Genomic DNA, 19,113 nt, shown 5'->3' on the forward strand with positions numbered 1-19,113 from the left:
TCGCATATTGGCAACATGCAGGACAAAACCCATTCCACATAATATAATACAGTTTTGAGACCTTGTTGATGATAATATACCTTGAATCAAATTAATTGGATATAAAGGTTGTCTATTGTGCATTGAAACTGATTTCTGGTTAATTTATATATTCTAACGTATATTCTATCGTTGTCCATTTCATTTTACTCAAAAGTTAAAGCCAACTCAAAACAAGGCAGCATGATCTATTAAAGCTATAATATAATGCACTGTCCAAACTGTTCACACTTTGATAGCAGTTATAACAAGACCCTGCAATTACACCTTTTTTTTTTTTACCTCAAAGAAAGCAGCATGAACACTGTGGCATCAGCACGCTGTCTATAGTGTGATAGTGTAGGTGTGGCCTCTGTGACAGTAAGACACACTTCCTCTTCCCTTGGTGGTGAAAACATATTGGCCAACTTCCACTCCACTAGAGGAAGATCATTTTGAGAACAAGAAAGGGCAGCAACGCTAAGAGTTGCATGCCAGCCACCTTACAATAAGTGCAGCTCTGACATTGTGTACATATTTCCGTACACATTTGTTACTGTATTTTTTTTGTGTGTGTGTGGTACTCTGACCTCAGTGCAGGTGATGTGCGAGTGGTGCTGGTAGGGCCTTGGTGGTGTAGTGACAAGGTAGAGATGGAGGAAGATCAAGGTCAAGACAAGGACCCCTCCCAAGCCTCAGGTGAGCACCATGAGGATCTGAAATAGTTTGGGATGCATTTGATGAAGAATAGCCTTGTTTTTTATTTTTTATTTTTATTTTTTATTTTTATTTATTTATTTCAATTTAGATACACTTTCCTCATGAAGTTGGTTCTTAAGAAAATGATTTAAAAGTGAATTGACTCTTGATGATGTGTGTTGACTGGAGATTTACTAACTGCATATTGTGGGTATGCATTTATGTGCACCTTGTTGCTCACTGTGTATGTGTGTGTGTGTGTGTGTGTGTGTGTATCTTTGTGTTTGTGGTTCTGTGCTACATCCTCTTAGTCAGTGCAGGATTGGTTGTCTTCCTGAACTCTTCCTCCATTTTGACACATCTGACATTCGACACTTTTGACACACATTTAACAGGATATGACTGTCTTTAAACATTTTGAAAAGTAAAGACCACACTATCAGCTAAAAAGATCAGTAAGATTAACATGAGCCGTACAGAAATTTAGCTATTCCTACGCATGTCCAGCATATTAACGTGTGATTTTATTTTGGAGACTACTAAGGCAGGTAGCATACGTGCAGGAAATGCATGTCTAAATCGAACATTTTGCACAATGCTTGTAAGGCCTTTTTCAGGTGACGCGAGTTTAATACTTGAGTGCAAAATTATTTCCAATCATTATTATGATTACCAATGTGAAATAAGGTAGAAAAGAATCAGCCTGGCCTGAAAATGCTCAAGGTTTTGTCGTTTGCATTACGACTAAGGAGACTTTGGGTTCTAGCTGTGGAACATCTTTACCTGCCTGTCAGCTCTCGTTTTAACACCGAAACGCTGCTGATGTGAAAAACAAGGACTGTGTGTTCATCACAGAACATGACACAAATTGCAAGCAGGATGTGGTTGACCAAAATGGGGCCGGTCTCTGAGAGAGAGAGAAAGAGAGATTGGTTTCCCTCAGTTGTTACATCTATTGTAAATTAGCAATACTTTACCCCTATTGCTTACATGAATTTGAAACATTTTTGCAGCACACGCGGACGAGGTTTTGTCATCAAAATGCAGTACAGTTCCTTATTGTCTTGCAGTTTATGTCAGTGTTCACATGAAAGATTACTTTTTGCAAAAAGTTAAAGGAACTGCTCTCAGAGATCCCGGAATGAGCAGTGGGTTGCATTTCTTTTGCATACCTTCAACACGGGAATTTCTCAATACATCTCTTGTTTTCACACTTGTTTGACTTATTATAAACTACATTTATTTGATGCTGTAGCTTACCAGTAGAATAAGCTCCAATAGATTCCACATATTCTTGTTTGTCTTATCACTTAAAAAAACAGAAAGTAGTGGTAGTTTGACAGTAATGGCTCTACAATGACAAACATGTTTCCAGTCTCTATGATACTCTGAGAAGTCACCTGCCTCTCCAGTGAATGTTTGAGCATTTGTGCTTTCCAGGCCTTTTACACATGTACAACCCAAAGCTGTTTTTATTCCCCACAACTTTTACAGACCTGCTTTTGGCCATAAAGTTTACACACTTCTGTTTATAGGGAGTGAATGTGTTATTTTGAGGGAAAGTGTATGTGTGTGTGTGTGTTTGGGGGTGGGGATCTGCCTCGTGGTTTCAATATGACATAAAAAATAAAACAAACTCATTTCTTCATGTATTGCTTATCAATTTGTCTCCTTCTCATTCCAGATGTGAAGAGGCTCTCGCAGAAATCTGACACCAAGCGATACAGTGAAATCTTACGAGACTTTGATAACTTTGAACTGTCCTTGTTCTGTCCGTAAGTATTTCACATAAAAATGGAGATGCAAAGTCCCTCGCCTGCCACTTGCATTTCATGCCTCTCCATTTAACTGTAGACAGTAATTACAAAGAGGTCGTGAGATGTCATTCAAAAATGCGTTGTTTTGGCTGATAGTTGGATTAAACAAATGGGAGTTGCTTTAGGAGTTAATTTGTGCTGGATAGACCTATATGTTTATGGATGGATGGGATGATAAATGTGTTCAGCAGTTATAGTTCCACCATCTAACTTCTCCTCAAAGGACTCTCATGGTTTTTTTGTTGTTACATTTTGATTCCAAGACATGTATTTCAAATACACATGATACATTGTGTAAATAAGGCAGCTTCGGAGTTACTGTAAGGTTTATCTTTTCACTGTGACAGAGCTAGGCTAATGACTCCCATAGACTTCAAGTCTTTATGCTAAGCTAACAGGAAAAGCTACCCATAGAAACAGGACCACTGGATGGACAGAGGTGAAAATAGTATCAAACATCTTGTCTCAGTCTGAGCTAAGTCAGAGAAAGAGTATTTTGACCAAAACACTGGAGTATTCCTTTAAGGGAAGACTATGCGGTTGTAAATACTGATGATTGCCACTCAGCTCTAAAAATTATAAAACTTAGAAATGCTTCAGGAGCAACACTGGATTGACAGTTACATTAAATCTATGGGTTATCAGTCTTGGCATGAAGCTGAGAGGTTTAATCCTTCTGCAGCCTCATCCTTAACAGTAAACAAAGTGTTGTGCTCTCCCGCTGAAGACTGCATAGTCATCCTTTAAAGTCACATTGCCTCAAACACATAAACAAAAGCATGCAACGACAATGGAAGTGGCACATGAGTAACACAAAGACATGCAATTCAATTAAATTTAATTCAGCTAAATATGAAGAACATTTTTTTAAAGTATCTGACTGCCATAATAATCAGTTTAACAACACGTGAAGCCAGTGTGTTGCGTACATCCATCTGGCATGAAGACACAGAGCTGCAGTAAAATGTTTGTATATGCTTTATGCTCCTTCAAAATCCCCAGTTTTTTTGGGGGGGGGTATTGCTTTGTGACGATGTATGCATACCGTCCTTATCCATTCTTTCTTGTATTTAGTTCTGTGGATGAGCTGTTGCCAGGCTCACAGTCCACCATCTCTGGAGAAACCACAGAGGCCACAGAGCAGCACGATGTGTTGGTAAGGGATCAATACCTGCTAAATAGAGTGACATGATGCAATTATCAGTTATTTCTGCTTGTAAGCTTTGGATACACAATTTGTTAAGACCCATTTTTAGGGTTTTTAGTGGGGTTATTCAGTGATGCCTTTATTGAATAAAGCTTTTTGTGTCTCCCAGCAGTGTGAAGATGCCTTTTGTTCGCCAGTGCGCCCTGATTCTGCAGAAATAAATGGAAATTTATCAGGTACAGCTGATGTGGGTGTGTCTGTTTGTGAAGCAATGAGTTAAAGAGATGCCTGTGCATTTGTGATGCATTTGTGTGTGGATGTGGAGTGTGTACATATTTATATCCACTTGATTTGCGAATCACTGGGCATTTGGAATCAATATAACAATTACATTACAAACAATCAGTGAATTTGGGCTTCATAATAACAGAGAAGGTGGCTCGTCTTGTCGCGCAGTTACCAGCACCAGTCAGTGTCTCTGACTCCATTCTGTTTAATTCACCATAGACAGCCCTGCAATTGATGGCGGACACGCACTAATCCCAAGAGGTTAGTAAGGATGAGTGAGCCGGGGCCAGTGTCACTTTGTTATAGTCCGTAAAGTACCTCCCTCAATCTTTTGTTGTCTTCGTACAATTAGTGGCATGGACTAATTGCTCTTTTCTAACGAGATTAGGATAAGGGGAGAGGATTAGAGTGGAAGGCAGATGCTCTTGGTTTTTTACGTCAGACACAAGAAGACAGAGGCGACTAGATAAAGGAGAGAAAGAGAAAGAGGAAGCATGACAACCAGAGAAGTGTTTTTTAGGTCAAAGCAGTAAGTAGAGGGGAAACAGAGAAATAGAAAAACAGTAGTCCTTATAACAGGCCCTAACTTCAATATGAGCTGCTGTTTCAACTCTCTCTCTCTATATATATACATATATGCAAGCAAGGAGTCAGTGCAAAATGTATTGACCTTAATTTAGGGATTTAGGCATTAGAGACTGATAATATTTAAATAACACATTGCCCTTAGAAGCCAATTCGTGCAGAATAGAAACTGCTCACATTGCATACAGTAAACAGAGAGCTTTAAATCTCCATATCCTCCACTGGGCTTAAATCCAACCTGCACCTCCTGTCCCGTCTCCTTACACCACCCAGCAGTTACAACCTGATCTCTAATCGACATAATGAAGGAGCAAGGGGGGAGGGGAGTGCTGCTATGAGAGGAATCACTCACACTCTGACCCATTCCATGTGATGTTTGTATACAGGTTGATTATTTAGTCGATGCACAGGTACATTTCATGCCATGGATGTATGTGAAAGTGGAAGTGACTCATCAGCTTTATGAGTATTTAGTGCATCAGTAATTATTATCTGTGCTCAATCACTCTGACTTATTGCCTAGTAGAACTGAAATATAGTCTCCAACTATGCAAATGCCTTGTTTGATGTACTCCCATTGGTTGGGATTGGCTACGCACCCATGCCTGATCCCCCACCCCTCCAGCAAGGCAGGCACGCCGTCACACACCAGGAGGTAAACCTCACTTGAGTCAGCTCAAAAGCCTGTCACTCCGCAATCTGGACCTGTCCGGGATAATCTACAATCCCATGCAGGACGCTCTGGGCATGGGGCAGCACTGAATCCTCTGGGAGACGGAGGCAGCTTTCTGAAAGTGATGAGAGCTATGCTGAAACCAAGACGGAGAATAAGAGAGAGGTCAACCTGGAATGCAATCTGACTACAAAAATCCATGAAGGCTTTTTAAAAATCTGGGATTCCTATTTTTGTGGCTTTTGCTTGCAAGTACAGTTAAAAAGATCAATCGGGTTAGGGTGTGTTGATACTCTAACCCCATTCCATTTCTGTGGAAGAGAAAAGAGAAGCAAGGAAATTTGTCATCCCAAGTGAGGAACTTAAAAATGTTTGCTTGGTTCTTCAGACAAAGGATAGCGTGATACTTGGAACCGGACTGTGGACGTTTTGAAGATGTGAAAGTACTTGAAGTGAGTCTCTGCTCTAATATTGGACTTCAGGAGAAAAATGAGATACACTGACTTTCATTAATGAAAGGTATGCTGGGAGAGGGGAACAGAAATACAAAGACAGGGTGGCAGCTAGAGGGAGAGATACCACATGATCATTGCAACATTGACATGCATCATCCACTCTGTGTTGTGAGTCAGAAAGGAAGAAATAGAGCTGAGATCAGGGAGGTTGTCATACCAACACCCTGACTGCCTGACCACAGCAAGGCAGTGATACGGCAGTGGTTGTGACAGCACACTGGCACTGACAGGCTTTGCTGACTCTCCTGTCAGACTTGGGACTTGTCTCTCTGACCAAAGAGAGCGAGCTAAAACCACTTTTCTGTCCTCGGGAGCCCTTTTTTTCTCAGGTCAGACCCTTACTGGTATTGACCGAAGGAATCAGGATTGGATAAAGGATTTCTTGACAAAAAAAAATACAATTCCATGGAAACTTCAAAACAACCAACTGCACATCCATCATGCTGGATACATGAAACAAACTGTAATGGAATTTTATTCTGAGGATCAATTATGACTTGCTATATGCAGCCATTCTTATATTGGGTTTGCGTGTAGCTTTTTTAAAAAGTGACTTCGGACTTTTTTTTTTTTTTTTTTTTTTCATTTTTTTGAGCTGTGAAATGTAATGTTCTTAAGCATGCATTACATTGGCAGGTGATTTTAGTTTTAAACCCAGCTTGCTAGGAGCTGAGGAGGCTCAGTGCCGAGTAGACACGTGCTCATCTGGGACTCCTGCCCAGGCTGTTTGAGTTATCCGAGGGTACAGCTCCAAGTGCCCAGAGCCTGCAGTGATGCTGATGTACTCCCTCTCAGCCCAGGAAGCTGACCTGGCCCTCTGTCGCTGTGAGGATGGAGTGGAGACGGCCCTGCAGTACGCCAAGCTGTGGTGCCGTTATGCCAAGGACCTCTTGGCCTGGATGGAGAAGAGACTCAGCCTGGGTGAGTGCAGTGGTCAGTGGTGATACTGGCATGCAAGCTGTTCATATCACAGATTTCTGTGGTGTTTCCATCAAGACACATTTACCTGTCCTGTTGATACATTTGAGATCTGAAATGAACATTAAGGCCGCACCAGATGGGGTGCTCTAGCACATATTAATTTTGGACGGACAAATATCCAACCAGAAGTTCATCATTCAGTATGTCTCAAATGTAATGATTCAGTGTATGAAAGTTATTTTATGAGTTCATCTAAATACTGATAAACTGTTCAAATCCAGCATATCCAACATAGAATGGCATGTGTCCTTTGAAAACTCCAAAAAAATAAGTTCATCTGGATGTGAGGAATCATCACCCTTTGTTTCCCCAATAGTAATGTAAGGTGTTTATATGGTTCAAGGACATTTGTTTACTTGGAGCTGTAATTACAGCTAGAAACATGGTTCTTAAGAGCCACCAGCAATATCCACATTCCTGGAAAAGGCAACAGACTAAATCAGACGCACACAGACAGTTACTGTATACTGTACATCTATAACATGTTCAGTAGACCTTCAAGAGAGCAGAATCCTACTCCACAACTTCATAAAATACGACAGGTATGCTGTAGGATTCACCAGTACGGAGGATACCATGCTGTAGCCGGACATAACATGGCCTATCTATATTGTGCCACTCAATGAGGTTTTCTGCGGGTGGTACACTCACCCAAGTAAATACCACTGAGAGTAATGGATTAGAGGGCAGATTAGTAGGCCACAGCACAGCAGGGTAATTGAGATGACAGGGTGCCCTCAGAGCACAGAGACAGAGATTACTATGGCATCAGCGTGCACCGTTGCCCTGGCCTCGGCCTATACCTGCTGAGGTCCCTATCATGCGAGGCAGAAATCATGCTGAGTGTTACAGGGAGAGTCCCGCAGCTCATCTGCGTGGGGAGCAGCATTGAGTAAAAGCCACAGATGACTACAACTGGGTGGAACCCAGTCCCATTACGTTCTACTTTTTTCACAGCAGAAATCACAACAGCGCTGTAGCAACAGTATTTATTGCTGTCCAAGTCAACAGGATACCTGTCCAGTTATTTCATCAGGGTAAATACAGAATAGCTGCTGGTGTCAGGTTGAATATTGATCCTAAAGGGCAATCAGATCATCAATACGGATGCAGCCTAAATGAAATGGATCCACGTTTAGTGCAGCAAGTGAATATGGATTTGAATGAAGGGACAGTGATGTAGACCAGTAATAAAGTCCCGTTTGTGCTCCAGCAATTTACATAAGCTCGCCTGTGAAGGCCAGGGTGGTCTGTATAGGGATATAGGCTATGTTATATCACCCAGTCATTCGAAAATGGAACATGCCATAGCTCCAGGCTCTATATTGATATGTACCAACTAAAAGCATTAATCATATCCGATATTGTGGTTCAAGTTAAATTCCCAGTCTATTTACTTTTCCATGATGCTATTAGCTTCTCTTGTTTAGACATACGTAGCCACAGAAAACCTGTGAGTAACCTCAAGCCAAGGAAAAAAGAAAACTGAAAATGCTTTTTTTTTTTTTTTTTCTTTACAGAGCAGGAATTTGCAAAAAACATAATGAAGGCAGCTGAGGGAGCAAGGTCCTGTGTGACCCAGCAGGTATGGCTTTTTGCACTAAGTGGAAAGGGAGTATGCAGAAATTTTTACACATATTTTCATATTACAATATAATTCATTGCCACAGTAGAAAGAAAACCTGTCTTTAATTATTCTTGCCTGGGCAGGAAATGATGCCCCTACAGTACATCTACACCATGGCTCTGGAACAAGACATCAAGAACAGTGTGTCCTCTAAACAGACTCAGGAACTGCTGCACCACCGCTGTTACCAAGTATGGAAACACACACACACAGAAATCACAGTTAAACTAAATAACTGTATTATATTGTGAATCTGTGTATTTGGGAATGTGTTTAATCTGGCATTTTTATCTTGAAGGCCTTGGCTGCAAAGAGAAATGAGATTGACAAGTGGCGCAGAGAGTTTAAGGAGCAGTGGGCAAGACAGCAAAGACGGATGGTGAGTGGTGTAGAAATCCTGGCAAGCACTGAAGGTCAGTTCAGCTACTGTCAGATTTGATTTGTCCAAATTTTAAGACATTCCCACTGACTGGAAGCCTGAAGAAGCGTATGAAGGGTATGTCAGACTGTTCAGAGCAAGCAGTGAAAAGAGAAACACGCCTATGATTTCCTATGTGTCTCAATTGTCTGTTTTCAGAATGATACGGTGACAGCTCTGAAGAAGGCTCGGCAGCAGTACATCCAACGCTGTGAAGAGCTGGAGAAACTTAAGGCCGTCACCGCCAAGGCTGCAGATGACACAACCGGGTACAAAACACTGGACAAGAGGAGGAAGTCCAGGGATGAAGCCCAGACCAAGGTGAAGGTTCCTTCCAATACCCAGCTTTAATTCACCCCTCCGAAACGCAGCTCTAGTGAAGTTCATTGAACCTTTTTTGCAGTTCCCCAATTTGTGTATGACAGGAAGTGCTACAAAGTGCTGGGCTTGTGGTAACAGTTCACTTGAAATGTTAGTAATGGGTCTAATGATTCATTATAAGCACATAATGCGCAAATTATGATAAAATTGAATGTAATGCACACAATAGCTGATAATAACCAATTCACATAGTACAATTCATTAGCTATTATAACACATACAGTTGTGGCACCCCAGTGGCTCATGTGGTGAAGCACGTACCACAGAGCTTCCCCTATCTCAATGACCTAGGTTCATTTCTGAGTCGAGCCGTTGGCTGTTGTTTACAAAAAAAATAAATGCATGCCTTTATGCGTTACAGCACATGTACAATTTACTTGATGTGGATTCATATGATAGAAAAACTGTGTTTTTAGTGAAGTTATCTCTTTGTCTGCCCCAGGTGACGGAGTCAGAGATGCTGTACAAACAATGTGTGCACGACGCCCGGCTCCAACAGGATGAGCTGGTGAAGGCCAAGGAGAGAATTATTTCCCACATCCGCAAGCTCATCTGTCAGGGAGACAACGTGCTCAAGGAGGTTGGTCTGAAGTCAGGGACGCTGTGCACTTACAGGATTATATGACTGCAGATTAGATATCAGCGATCAGTGGTCAAACCATTACACTGAAAACACTCTATGACTCTAGTCAGATTTTAGTCCTGTATATTGATGTAGTTTAGACAGTTACTCACACAAAAATTGATGGGTAAACATTTGCCAAGTTCTCTGTTGTCCTTAGAGGTGCACCATCTCAACATGCTTTTAATCCTTTAACTTTGTGTTCCAGATGAGGGACACCATGCCTAACTTGCTAACTGCTCCCTGAAAGAGAAAAAACTGAGTGCACATGAACGTGTCTTTAAGTGGCTCTCCCCTGTTATTTACTAAGGTTCCCCCAGACAAATACAAACAAAAAAATGCAAAAAACTGCAGCCCGTTGAAAGCAAAATTCATATTTCTTAACCTACATCTGTCATCGAAAAAGTTAATCAAGCTGTCACCAAACAAACCTGTTTACATCTCAGATGAGTTACTACAGCAAGCTCCTGCCAGAGAAATGTTTAGCCAGCAGCCTAACAAGAGAGAATAATGTCTTCTGGCGCTATGCTTCGTTTCAGACAGGTGTAATCAAGCTAACCCCTAATACACACGTTTGTCTCTCAGATGAGTTTCCTAAGACCAAACAGCTCTACTTCATTTACTTTACTCAGCTCTACACCGCTCATGTTTATTTTTGTTTCCAAGTCAATCCCAGACACCTTTTAATTATGTAAAGCAGTGTTAACCAAGGACACACTTACCTTGCTGTGTTTCAGGGAGGAGATAACAAGTTAGTAATGCACTACCCCTCGTCTGTAAGACATCACTGAGGGCTTGTGGTGCATTCAAGACAACTGGGAAGTAGATAACGTCGCACTTGGAATTGGCTTCTTCCCACCTCATCCCATGAAATAAATTGTGTTTATTTGGCTGCCTTCAGAATAAATAAGTAGATGTCTGGCATTAAGATACAAACACGATGCCAGGGCTGAAGGGCTACCATGAGGTTTTAACTTAAAGAACAACTTCCACCTTTGCAAATATCCAGCTGCATGAACTGATCTGAAAGTATGCCATGCACAAACAGAAACCTGAATGTACTATGTGCTAAAGCTCATAATGCGCTTAAATTTCTTAATACCATTCACTATGAATGCCACCATGTTCATCTGATCTAACAACACTGTTCAACTGGGAGTTGTTGGTCTGCCCTCCAGATGGACTTTTCATCTTTTCCCAGTTTTATTGAACGTACCAATAAACATCCTGTGAGCATTGCACCCATTCCCACCGGGGAGGCATGTCATATTTTAATAATGTTTTCAAAACATACAAAAAAGGTGCCACTCTGTACATTCAAGTGTGGCTGTGATTCATTATTCAATAATGTTCTTTGCAGGTTTTCACTTAAAAACATTATAATCATCTGCAGGTTTACTGCAGATGATAATTGTCTGTAGCAGTGCTTTCTGTTTTGCTGGATTTCATCAATAATAAAATGAAATGAATTAATCTCAAATATAACATCAGTGTTGCTGCTGGTAACAATAAAATGGTGAAAAGGCTTTCAAAGTTTGTAATAACAGGAGTAATCAATAACAGTATGCTGTTATTGTACACTGTATCCATCCATCTGTCCTTCCATAAATGATCACTGTCAAACCAGTCCTTCATCTCCACCTCCGCCTGTCTGCATTAGGCCACAGTCAACATGTTCTACTACCAGCGGCAGCACACAGAGGCCATCCCACTGGGCTACCACAACCTGGAGCTGACCTGCAGGCCCATGGAGCCCGGAGAACCTTACATCCTTTACATCTTCAGCAAGCAGCGCCAGGAGCAGCCACTCCAAACCTTCACCTTCCAGGAGTTTGTCCCTCAGGGGAAAGGGTATGGTCCACTACTCTCCTCTTGTATCAGCTGCAGCTTTTAATATCCACTGTACATAACAGTTTCATGTGCCTCTACATGAAATGCATGACGCAGCTCTAATAACACTTGAATCATAAGACAAAGGTAAAAGTTTTTGTCTCTGTTCCTTTTGTGAAAGGCCTGAAAAACACAAACGAAAAACCAGCAACCCTCTCAGTTCTCTTCAGGACTCTTTTAATCTGCAAGATGACAGCGTGGGTCGACGGAACGATGGAAGTAAGGCCTCCTCATGATTACACTGCAAAAATCACACTTTGGCAAATCCTTCATTCTGTTCATTTTTTTAAAATTTTGAAATACGTTTTGGTGCTCTGTAGGAAAAACAGGTTACAGTGACTGTGATAGTATTGGAGGCAGTATGGAGTCGCTGTCAAGCCCTGGTAAGCACATGTCTGCAATTGTTTATTCGTTTATTCTTTCTCTTATTCTCATTTTAAAAGTATATACAGCTAAACATTTTGCCCCTCTGCTATGACTTTATCATCAAAGCTCACAGTAATAGAAGGCTGCCCAAAGCCCCATCCACCGGGACAATGTCATCAGAGGACCTGGACGACAGGGACAGGGACATGGCGACAGTGTTGGAATCAGGTTGGTTATGTCCTAACAAATAACTTGCCTCACACACTTCTTGGACGCGCTTCCCATGGGACCTAAGTTCACTAATCTACCTATTCTCTGCAGACTACACAGATTCTGCGGTAGAGGGGAACGGGTCAGCAGTCAAAGCGCGCATGCCTTCGCGAGCTGCACTGACACACCGACTCAGAAAGACAAAGAGCAAGATGGTCAAGTGCAAGCAGTGTGACAACTACATTGTGGTCAATGGGATCGAGTGTGAGGAGGTACGAGGCCAAAGGGCTGTTTCTGACCATTGCAGGGCCATAAATGACATTATATTTATCCTCACCCACCTACACCACTCACTTCCCCCTTTCCCCAGTTCTACAGCATGCAACAACGAAAATTAATGAACACTTCATTCTGTTTAACCAATAGAAAATTAAATAGAAAAGACAAATGCAACCATAAATTACAATGAATGATTTATGTCGACTTTGGAATAAATAAATCTTTTAAACTCATGACTAAGTCAGTAAAAGTTTATTTTTAAACATGTTTTTACTAACAATTAACAATATGACTAGTTGAAATATTCCAGTAATAATAATAAGAACACAGTGAACAGCAAAAAATCTTTTAACTTCTGAATGGGGCCCCCTGCTGGTTTTGGGGCTGTAAGCAATTATATAGCCATGTGTACAGTGCACATATTATGAACAGATGTCACTATGTTTTTGTTCAGCAGCACAGTGTGACGTATTTAACTTCAGAGGTGTTGAGTAAGACTAATAATGTCCTCTGCTTGTTCCCTTCTTAAGTGTGGGCTGGCCTTCCACAGGAAGTGTCTCGATGTGTGTCAAGTGGAGTGTGAGCACAGGAAGGGGATTTTGTTCGGGGTGGGCCTCTCTCTGCTGCCGTGGGACAGGCCAGACGAGGTGCCCTTTGTGGTGCTGCGCTGCACAACGGAGATTGAGAGTCGTGCCCTCTCTGTCCAGGTACTTCTTACCAACATGCTGATCCAAATACACAGAAATGGCAATGGCAGGACTTACACGCCAATATGTCAGGACTCCTGTTTGATATCTGCATTAATGTTGTTCTCTGTGTCTGCCTCCCAGGGAGTGTATCGTGTGAGCGGGTCCAAGCCTCGCATTCAGAAACTTTGTCAGGCCTTTGAGACTCAGAGGGAGCAGGTGGACCTCTCTGACCTTTCACCACATGACATCACCTCTGTCCTTAAGCACTTTTTCAAGGAGGTACGTCAGTCATTGCCAAATAGACTGCACTGAATGAATTAGGCTGAGTAAGCAGAATCTCTGCCGAATAATAAGGATCTATCATAGCTTTACTCTCAGTTTTTTTTTCTTTAGCAGTAGTAGCTAAATTAACTATTTTCGTCCCACAGCTCCCAGAGCCCCTGATAACGTTTGACCTGTACAATGATTTCATCGCGATGGGCAAGGCCATCCAACACCTGAATGAAAAGGAGCACACAGCAGAGACTGCTGCGATGACAAATGACAACATTCACAACCTGCGGGAGCTGCTGGAGAAACTCCCACCAAATCGCTACAGCACTTTGAAGCACATGATGTGTCACCTTCACAGGTAAACATGCAGCTACATTATTAATTGTCTTGTCTCATTTAATTTTGACCTAATCCCCCTTTACATTAGATTACATTAACTCTGTTGCCCAGCATAGTGATTCCCTTTGGCTTCTCTCACATAGAATAAAACTGTGCCCAGAGACAGTCAAGAGGTTAAGTATTCACTTTCTGGAAGCATTTGTGCTCCAACTGGCCAAAGATCAAACCCTGTCAGAGCTTTCTCCCCTGGCACTCCCGTGATGTCTGCCTAGCTTCCTTCCCACTGTCTAAATAAAGAAACTAATGTGAATTGACTTCCCACTCTTTGAAATTAAAACATAAACTTTTCTTAAGATCTGCTTATTCCTACTCTCTGTCTCCACAGAGTTTCAGAAAATTATGAGGAGAACAAGATGTCCCCTGGGAACTTGGGGATCGTGTTCGGGCCAACGCTGTTGCGCCCTCTGTTGTCAGTGGACATGTCTATGATCGCCCTGCTGGAGACCAGCTACCAGGCCGTACTGGTTGAGTTCCTCATCACACACTGTGACCAGATTTTTAACCTCCAGCAGAGACCCAGCACGCCCCCTCCTCCAGCACCCACTGCACCACTTCCAGAAACCCCTCCCCGGGCCTCCTGTCCACTCAGTGAGGAGACGTCCACCACACAGGACCGTGGAGCTTCGTCCAAAGAGCGCCCGCACTCAGTGGAGGTAAAAACTGCAATGAAAAAATGCTCAACTTGAAGACAACCAGTCTTTTATTTGCTGCATTGTAGTGTGCAACATTTCTGCATGCTTAGTAGATACAATTTTAGATGGTCCTCACTGAAGTGCCATTGCAAAACTAATACCAACCTTCATTTGACTGCTGCATGAGGCTGAAAGGGATCAGCGGCACTAGTTAGGCACACACAGGGCAGAGCAAGTTGAGCCTGAGCTACTTTTCCTGATTAAGTTACCTGTTGTTTTTAAGAGCCTTGGCATGGCCATACGGACGCCTGGCAGCTTAGCGTCACGCTTACTCTGTTAGGATTATCACGCTGTACTGCTGCTGCATTTCTTCTGCTCTAACTGCATGGACTGTGGCCTCTCTTATGCCAAACTATAAGCATGGTTTTCTTTCACACTCGCACCAGTGCAACACTCTTATTTCTCAGGAAAAAATAGAGTTTATTTGCAGACATATGCAGTAACTGTACCAGATGGTTTGGAGATGGAAAGATTGAGATGATCTGTCAACATGTTCAAGAGGGTCACAGAGACTGGAAGAAACTTTCTTTTTCATGGCTTGAATTGTCTTAGAGCAGATTTATGTTTGTGTCAGAAACACCCCAAGTAGATGCCCCTGCCCTTCCCCACATTCTCTAACACACAGTGCTGTAGTTTTTTCCAGTCTAGACATAGTCTATAAATATCTGCCGAGTTCCAGTCACAAAGGCCCTGTGTTACACCCCCAGTCATATACTGCTTGTCCCCAATATTCAACTTGTGTCATTCCAACAGAGTCGAACAATCAAGAGAGACTCAAGCGAGGGTTATATATCTGACAAGTCTTCATCCAATGAAGCTGTGGACCAGCTCAGCCCTGAGGCCAATGAGAGAGCAGGTAGGCGGGGTGTAGTAATAGAGGAATTGTTCGGTGTGAGCAGATTGGGTGAACAAAACAATCACAGAATTTAACCCTTCAACCCATTGTGGTGATTTTATTGTGTACTTTGTGGATTTTGAGGTTTTAGTTTTTTGGTTTTCTTTCTTTCTTTCTTTCTTTTTTTTTTTTTTACTATAACGAGCTATATTACAGATTTTTGCTGCTGATTGGTGCTGGTGCCTCTCCCTTTCTGCTTGAAGCCATTTTTAATTGATCATGTTTGAGCTTTTGGAGGTATTACAAACACAGCACTTAAGCTGCTTATTTAATTTCTCACAGATTGTTTGCTCTCTGTAGGCGTGGGCAATCCAGTATCTTCTCCAGCATGAATTATGGCACCTTAAGGGTCTATCCTATTTTGTTCTCACTTTACATGTTCCCACTTAGTCATGTTATGTATAGAAATAAGAATAATTTTCATTGCTTAGCTGATGGCATCCAGTTATATTCATCTGTGAAATCAAGTGAATCAAATGCTTGGCAGTTGTCTTGGCTTTTGGTATCAGATGTCACAAAATTTTCTCCAGCTACAAATCAGTTGAATTTGATATGTTACTGACCATGTAAAACGTGTCACAACAGATCTTGCTGTATCTTTTGATTCTTACATAAATAAGTTAAAAGATTCTCAAGTCCCGCTCTCATTGGTTGAGAAAACTTTCTAGAATAAATTTCTAAAATTTCTGTGTTTTCTTGATCTGGAGAAAATCGGCCATGCATTTGTTTCTTCTCCACCTGACTTGCTTGATTCTTGCCTTTGATGTCTGCTCTGTGTCTTCTCTGGGGCTAAAACAGTGCAGCTGCAAGGTTTCTAACCAGAATCAAACATAAAGACCATATCACTCCAAACTCACCCTCATTACACTGACATGCAGGAAAAAACTTACATAAATTTCAAAATGCTGTAGATTACTTTCAAAACAGTGCAGGATTTAGTCCCAGCTTCTAACTTTGTAATGACCAAAAATGCATCATTACCTTTTCACACCAGGCTTTGCTGTGCATACAAAGTGTAAGTAAAAAAAAAAAAAAAAAAAAGCACCATTCATTGTACATTTGTTGTTACAGTTTTTGCACTCAAACTGCCTGAAGACATTACACTAGAAAACTATGCTTTGATATGTACTAACATCTGTTTGTATTTGTTATTTGTATTATTTTTATTCATTGCATTATGCTACATACTAACCATTTTAGTCTAATAATCTACTAAATAGATGTTGTTCTTATAGTTAGCCCTTTGGGTACCACTTTACAATAAGACTAACCTTATCAGGGGTTTATGAATGGTTTATAATAGGTTATTAATTAGATTGTAAGCATTTATAAACCATTAATGAACAATTATATATAAGCTCTAACACAGTTTTCATACATAAATGTAGACTCACTGTTTTGCAAGATCACATTACTGCTGCACTGCATCTATTCTATTAGATGCTTAGCTTCCTTTATCTTGTCCCTTTATCAGTCAGCCATCCTTGATCCTTGTTATTGGCATCAGTGTATGAAAACTGTGTTATAATTTGTTTATAACTGTTTATTAATGATTTACAGCTTAATAAATAACCCAATGATAAGCCATTTTATAAATCCTTTATAAGGTTAGTTTTATTGTGTCTCACTTTGTAAATTTGTTTTTGAAAGTGCTTTATATTGTAATTATTAGTATTAGTATGAGCATTAGTATGGCTAAGTGTGGCTTATTTAGCCTTTTCTGCCTTTTCTTATAGTCCTGGCTATGAGGGGGGCAGCTAAGGCTCCTCAACATGAGCTGGGGGAGCAGCCAGACTCTGCTTTAGGGACCCAGCCACCGTATCGCTTCACCAGACAGCCTGTGAAGTATCTCAGACATCAAACCTCAGGAAACCGACTCTGCCACCCTGGACCTGGGTCTGCACAACCTGGGACTGCAGCAAGGACCCGTCCTGGGAGTGCAGACAGCAGCCGCAGCTCCTCTCCAGAGCCAGGGACACAGAGGCTCTCCCAAAACTTGGACGTCCCGTGTAAGAACAGCCCCCAGCCCAGCCAGGCCAGCGTCACCTCACAGGGCAAGGCAGACGTCCCAGCAAGCCCACGTGAGGTTGCACAGTACATGCTGGGACTGGACTCAACATTTACGACACCTGCAACTGCAGCGTTATCCAGTGCAACACAAGGGTCCTCTCAGGAGGTGGAGCCCGGGTGTCAAAATAACCTGAACATGAATCAGTCCAATAATAACCAGGGAGTCGGGCAGGGCCGGGCTCTGTGCCACTCACCAAAGAGAGTTCCTCGTGAGCTGAGCCTGACTGCACCAGCCCAGAAGATCCTGTCCGGCCTGAAGCTGAGACGCAGCCATTCAGGGAAGGACGAGCAGCTCTTTGTCTAAGCTCAGCTGGGACCAAAGAAATCACCCTTCATGATGCATTCAGAGTTATACTGCAGCTTGGTTTCGATTGATCAACATGAAATGTAAAGACAGCTTCTAAAATTAAGATTCATACATCCTCACACTTTATTGAACAGTTTTTTATGAATGACATGCCATTATATTTATATCCTCAACACAACAAGATTCACGTCACGTCTCAGTGAGCTACCAGAAAGCTCCAGTTAAATATTTTCAGGTCTAAAAATAGCAGGAGCATCACTCTTGAAGGAAACACCCTTTGAAAGACCACTGATGCTCACTGGGATGCCTAGCCTTATTAGCACTAATCCTCCTTAGGATTTTGATCTGTTGACCATCCAGTAGTCTAATACCCAGAACAGACTGAAATGGTAACTTATTTATACGTTTTGAATATTTGTAGTGGATTTGAATGCACCGAGCAGTTTTGAGGTTGCAGATGAAGGAATATACAGAAGAAGTGCTCCAGTGTCTGCTAGTTGTGAGGGGTCTTGTCAGGATTCGTCATGCCAACCTTAATGAACAACTGATGAAAAATCCCAATGACCTCAGAATTTTGTTATGTCCTTTTTTTTTTTTTTTTTTCAAAAAAATGTTTTATAGCCTGCAAACTCCAGTGTTGTAATACATGAATAAACAAACATGCTTTCACTGGTGTGTTTGAGTTTTCTGTGTGGCTCTTGCACTTTTGCTGTTCAGTCACAGGGGGGCGGTCTTCTCCTAGTATGAATAAAGACACCAAAAGGACAATAGTATAAGGGCAGCAAACCATTTATTTCTAATAACAAGCATTCTGCGTTGAGGTGTCATTGCTCTTACATTTAGAAAAGCCTTTTCACTTTGGAGTATACTGACTTATAAATTGAGACAGCAGGTTTCAAGGTCTGTATGGTCATGGAATAATGGATGTACCTAACTCATTTATCATGTTGCCTTTGTTCACTTGATAATATTTCCCCCCAAATTAGGCTGTTTAGTGCATCCGAATATGACAATGATGCAAGACCAAAGCAGGTAGTTTCGCCCAAGATGATGAGGATCAATTTCTCATGTCGCGGAGAGTGAGAAGTGTCAGCAGTGTCCTTTCAAGTCTCCAAGCTCTGTAACCTTGAACACAAGCGCCAAAGGATCAGTCTCGTATGAGTTATCAATAGGCTGCATCATCAGCTCTCATCTTCCTTCATCATCTTCCACACCTTCTCCCTCCCTCCTTGTCTGTCCATCTCCTCCCTCTAAGCCTTTTACGCGCAACCA

The 19,113-nt window shown here is 41.7% G+C and overlaps 1 protein-coding gene across 2 annotated transcripts; it reads left to right on the forward strand.

Annotated features, from left to right (window-relative positions):
* Positions 1-434: 434 nt before the first annotated feature.
* On the forward strand, positions 435-18,455 carry gmip (GEM interacting protein). Of its 2 annotated transcripts, XM_030057427.1 has the most exons (21): positions 435-717; positions 2,402-2,492; positions 3,609-3,690; positions 3,851-3,917; positions 6,538-6,663; positions 8,244-8,308; positions 8,434-8,541; positions 8,649-8,729; positions 8,928-9,089; positions 9,592-9,729; positions 11,432-11,622; positions 11,783-11,880; positions 11,982-12,044; positions 12,154-12,255; positions 12,349-12,509; positions 13,047-13,223; positions 13,347-13,484; positions 13,634-13,836; positions 14,203-14,530; positions 15,323-15,425; positions 17,201-18,455. In XM_030057427.1, exons 1-21 carry the CDS (start codon positions 672-674, stop codon positions 17,836-17,838), a joined length of 3,168 nt encoding a protein of 1,055 aa, XP_029913287.1. In that variant the 5' UTR covers positions 435-671; the 3' UTR covers positions 17,839-18,455. The 2 variants fall into 2 exon arrangements, with proteins under 2 accessions (XP_029913287.1, XP_029913288.1); XM_030057428.1 differs by lacking the exon at positions 15,323-15,425 and having other exon boundaries at positions 17,201-17,314.
* Positions 18,456-19,113: the final 658 nt, after the last annotated feature.

The sequence above is a fragment of the Myripristis murdjan genome, chromosome 8, assembly GCF_902150065.1.
Source record: "Myripristis murdjan chromosome 8, fMyrMur1.1, whole genome shotgun sequence".
In the NCBI taxonomy this organism is placed as follows: domain Eukaryota; kingdom Metazoa; phylum Chordata; class Actinopteri; order Holocentriformes; family Holocentridae; genus Myripristis; species Myripristis murdjan.